This window comes from Hypomesus nipponensis, chromosome 12, assembly GCF_054491055.1.
Source record: "Hypomesus nipponensis isolate SF chromosome 12, ASM5449105v1, whole genome shotgun sequence".
Taxonomy (NCBI): Eukaryota; Metazoa; Chordata; class Actinopteri; order Osmeriformes; family Osmeridae; genus Hypomesus; species Hypomesus nipponensis.
The window spans coordinates 2,100,001-2,105,000 of NC_140372.1; the positions used below are offsets into that span (position 1 = coordinate 2,100,001).

The 5,000-nt window shown below is 50.3% G+C and overlaps 1 protein-coding gene across 4 annotated transcripts in view; it reads right to left on the minus strand.

Moving 5' to 3' along the window:
* kcnh7a (potassium channel, voltage gated eag related subfamily H, member 7a) overlaps nucleotides 1-1,446 on the minus strand; it is a 53,238-nt gene extending 51,792 nt beyond the window's left edge. For all 4 annotated transcript variants that reach the window (XM_084667464.1, XM_084667465.1, XM_084667467.1 and 1 more), the window contains exons 1-2: nucleotides 977-1,446; nucleotides 202-432 (exon numbers count right to left, since the gene is read on the minus strand). In XM_084667464.1, coding sequence (XP_084523590.1) covers nucleotides 202-432; nucleotides 977-1,052 — 307 coding nt within the window. In that variant the 5' untranslated portion in view covers nucleotides 1,053-1,446. The remainder of the gene's footprint in view (nucleotides 1-201; nucleotides 433-976) is intronic.
* Between the last annotated feature and the right edge of the window lie 3,554 nt (nucleotides 1,447-5,000).

Sequence of the window (5,000 nt, forward strand, 5' to 3'; positions counted from 1 at the left end):
GAGATAAGATGGTGGGACGTTCAGGGTGAGAGGGTGAGGGGGTGACTCGAGGGTGAGGGGGGGGGATACAGGGGTGAGGGGGTGAGAGTGTGGGAGATTCAAAGGGTGACAAGAAGAGAGGGTGAGGCGGGGGGTGAGAGGGTGAGGCGGGGGGTGAAAGGGTGGGGAGGAGGGTGAGGGCGGAGGCGAGGAGAGACTCACCATCTTTGCGGTGGTAGGTGATCTCCACCTTGCGCTCCTCGGAGCCCAGCAGGGCCTGGGCCACCTGGGCCACGGCGTGGCGGCTTGTCAGCCCCCCGTGCAGGAAGTCACAGGTGCACGGCCTCTGCATGACGTCTGGACGCGAGAACCCTGTCATCTCACAGAAGCCGTCGTTGCAGTAGATGATGGCACAGTTCTGGACCCTGGCATTGGCTATGAGGAACTTTTTATCTGAAGGGGGACATAAGGGCAGGGTTGTTAATTAATAATACATCTAATGCCATCTATGCCATTGTGTATATGTATTCCTCTCTCATGTCAGATCTAATGCCACTTAAAAATGTACATTGAATTAAATCTCTTTAAACAAAAGGCAAATATTGTGTAAAAATACATTATTGATTTTTTGATAGAAATGATTGATGTTTTAGTTATATTCAACAGCTTACATTAGAGCCACATCTCTAGTTAAAAATAAATTCCACATTCTGAAATGTAAGATTTTTTTCTGGTGTAATCGTCAGGCTACAATATAACTACAATCAGGGTACATTGTAATTGGTCTCCAATGTGGCTTCACTATTGATTTACGCAAAACACCAGGGTAAGCCATGTATTGACCCGCTCCGCGACACTGACTAGACTATTACATCTAAGGGTGCTTCAATCAACTTTATTGCTGAGAGAGAAAACTGTGACAGGCTTAAATAACACATATTCAGCCTCGCGACGTGGCAAAAACATTCACACCAACGTTCAATAACATCGTACTCACTCTGCCCCTCGAATTTCCGTATAATTATACCCAAAAATGTGTTTTGTGGCGCGACATGACCTCTCCGTACAGGCATGGTTCAAAATCTTCTTGCGCTGTCCGACAGAGCGCAGGGAAGACCCTCAGGACGTCTGTCAAGTTCTACTGCTTCACACTGCCTGCAGGGCTCCTCTTCATCATTAGTCAGTCATCCTCGTAGAATTTACCTCAGCTTTTTCCTACCGCCGCCTATTTTAACTTAAAAGCGTCCCCGCGAAAGCGCATATCGAAGGCTTCGGTGTGCCTTTTGCCGACATGAATCTGGAAGAAAGGGGTGTAGTACGCCGCAGTTTTAACAACATTTCCCCTCTACAATTCCGGGTAAGGGGCGCTAGCTGTCCACGGAGCCGTGGAGCTGCTGTTGTGAAGGGAAGACTGATGCTTTGAAGCCTCCGGCAGTGACGTTGTATTCCGTTCAGCGCTCAGCTCGTGCTCCTCGCGCTCGGCTCTACGGAGACTACGGAGGGAACAGGAGACGCGTAGACAAAGCACGAGGGGTGACGCCGGGGCACAAGCCAGGTGTATCCCCTGATTACCTCGAAAGTGAAAAAACGGTGGCGTTTATCTCTCACGTAGACGGTGTTTTGTGAATTCCCGTGACGACCGTCATGTTTATACAAAGTAAAAGGAAACCCTCTACAGTTTTCAATAGAAACTGTGGAAACGGGGCCGTTCGTTCTGATGCGCTGTCCAAGGTCCTGAAGTAGTTATTTTCCCCCCTGAACAATACTCTCTGAATCTCGTCATTCTGTGGTTCTCACTCCTGCATAGCTACGCATCACTGGTGTATTTTTTTTTTTTATTCGACTGTGCACATGACATAATGTTGTTTTGCCGTCGAAATGATTCTGAATGAGCTTTAAATTACAACTGTGTGTAAAGACCTTACACACTCTTTGTCGAACGGACACACACACACACACACACAAACATCTGTCTCTAGATGTGTTGCATGAGATCAGTGCCCATCTGGTCCATTGATAACGTAATGCAATAGTCTGGACTGAAGAGACACAAAGACAAACTGGATTAGACCATAGAATCCTAGACTTCTCCTCACGAGAGAAAAGAGAAAATAAGAGTTGCATTCAGTAGCGGTTTTTGTCCGACAAATCTACTCAATTGAAGGGAGCGCGGGTTCTGTCAATGCAGTGTCCAGCACAGCCTGTGACTAACACGTATTGAGGCTATATTAAACATTTATTATTTTGGATATTAGCTTACTGCGGGGAAGCTCTCATGTGAAGCGCCCACATATACAGTGATTTGCCTTTTATTGTACAGCAATTGTATCTAATGATAGGTATATGCATTTATAATGCTTTTAAGAAGCTTTGGGGCATGGGGGTGTGGGGTGGCTGAGGCACTATCAGTCCTACTGTACCTCACACAAAGGCACTGTGAATCACTATGTCTCTCCCTGTCTTTCTGTACCTCTGTCCCTCTGTCTCTCTGTACCTCTCTCTCTTTCTCCCCCTCCCCCTCCCCCTCCCCCTCCCCTCCCCCTCCCCCCTCTCTCTCTCTCTCTCTCTCTCTCTCTCTCTCTCTCCCTCTCTCCCCCCCTCCCCCCCCCTCTCTCTCTCCCTCTCTCCCCCCCCCTCTCTCTCTCTGTCACACACACACACACACACACACATATGCTGTATATGAAGGTCTGCACCCCCCCCTCATACATCCACTAAAGGGCATTCCTGCCCCTGAGATAGAATAGCAGTGTACATTTGATGTGACAACTGTAATGAACAGTGATGACTCTATCCAGTCATTCACTGACTGGCCCCTGCAGTTGACCCAGTCCAGGCAGTCATCCCAACACCCACCTCCTTCCTGTCTTCTAAACTCACTGTAAGACAAAAGGTTTAATTCCTCCCCAACATGAGCCTGATGGGAAAAAACTGACTGTCACTCTTCCAGGTCTTACTGTTATCTTGAAAGGTTGTTGTAAGCAGACAAGTACTCCAAGAATACCTTTCTGTTGTTCTGTGTCAGAAACATAGATCATTCATGATATACTGTCAACAATATATATTCATGTTAATAACAATCATTTATCATACATGCTCTATTAAATAGTCTGAAACAAGGATGCGGTCTTAAAGACACACTGTGAGTTCTATGAGAGGAATCCCTAATCTTAGCACCAAGGCCTGACAACAGTCAAATCAACACCAGCAGCTGTAACCAACCTAACCAACGATCACAGAGTCAGATCCATTCGATCTAGTCCCGTTAGCCCACCATTGATTTCTCCAGACAGCCATGAGTGACTTGTCCTACTGCACTGTCTTAGACTGCACAGCATCTCCCATCACCCCGATGCTTGATAGCTGCTGCTGTGTTCATTGAATAAACCAGCTGGGGTTAATCCTCTCACTCTTGACTCATTCACGAGAGAAACAGTAGCTACCCGTGTGAGGGACTTGTGAACGAGTGTGTCTGTGCGCGTGTGTCGATGTTTGTGCGAGAGAGCAAGCGAGCGCGAGAGATAGAGGGGGAAGGGATTAGTGCAGAGTTGCAGTGTTTGGATAGAGGGAAAGAAAAAGCAATAGGTGATGGAGAATGACAGGATACTGTGGACAAAGACACAGGAGTGAACGGCTGAATTCACATTCTCACTATGCTTTCTCTGTGCTGTGGAACACAGCTAACTTCCCTCCGTCCGCAAAACAATAACTGAAAAATGAGGAGAGAAATGCCTTTACTGTATATTTACATATTTAGCAAGTGTACCACACATTTGAGTCAAAATTCCAAAGTAACATTTGCTATTGGGATTTGATGGCATACTGAGCTGTAATTAATCTCTCCGATGACCTCGGGTGTTAAACTTCCTGGCCTTCCCTGGAATTGTTTTGAGAACAGAATATCCCCCCTAAGCTCAGCTGGCCTCTTCAGTTGGTCCGTTCATTTTTAGCTTAATCTGTCAGTATCGGAAGCAATTTTGAACCAGTGGTTTGAGCTTGGCCTTTAATCCAGAAGTCACACCAGGGTAAACAACTCTCTTGTCCCTACAGATGGCCCCTGCAGCACCCCAACACACACACAACCTCGCTGTCTTTCTTTCTGTCAATCCCTCACACAGACATGCACACATACAAGGATGGAGAGTGGTCCTCCATGGGGAGGACAGAGAGACAGACCAGACCTGCTCCCTCCCGTCCTGTCTGGACAGGGTCTAGCAGACATAGCAGCAGCTGCACGTCAACCCCATGTCTTCCTACCCATTCCTCCACCGCTCCCTTCGCGGATGAATGTCTCACCTTTCCCAGCTGACAGGACGCTATCTCCCGAGAGCCACGCTTCGACGGCGGAGTCATGGGAAAGTCACCATGGGGCTGAGGTGTCCCTGTGCTGGTGATAGCCCACGCTGACACCCGCAGATACACGCCCCCCCCCTTCTGTCCCCCTCCACCCCCCTCCCCCTTTATCTCCCCTTGTTAGCCTCAGCCCCTCCATCCCCCCGCCACACCCCCGGATCCCCTCCGCTCCCTTCCACCTCCCCTCCGCCTAACCCCCCCTCTACCCACCAAGCCACCTACCTCCTTCCCCCCCTGCCCGCCCCCCGTCCTCCTCCATCCCCTCTACCCATCCCTCCTGCCCCTCCCCCAACTGGAGACCCTTCAACATAGTCTTCTGTCTCAGTTACCATCACAGCTCACCCCTCCTCCACCCCCTCCTCTACCCCCTCCTCCCCCCTCTCCTCCACCCCTCTCCTCCACCCCCTCCTCCACCCCCTCCTCCCCCCTCTCCTCTACCCCCTCCTTCATCCCCTCCTCTCCCCTCTCCTCCACCCCTCTCCTTCACCCCCTCCTCCAACCCCTCCTCCACCCCCTCCTCCAACCCCTCCTCCACCCCCTCCTCTCCTCTCCCCTCTCCTCCCCCCTCTCCTCCACCCCCTCCTCCACCCCCTCCTCCACCCCCTCCTCTACCCCCTCCTTTACCCCCTCCTCCCCCCTCTCCTCCACCCCTCTCCTCCACCCCTTCC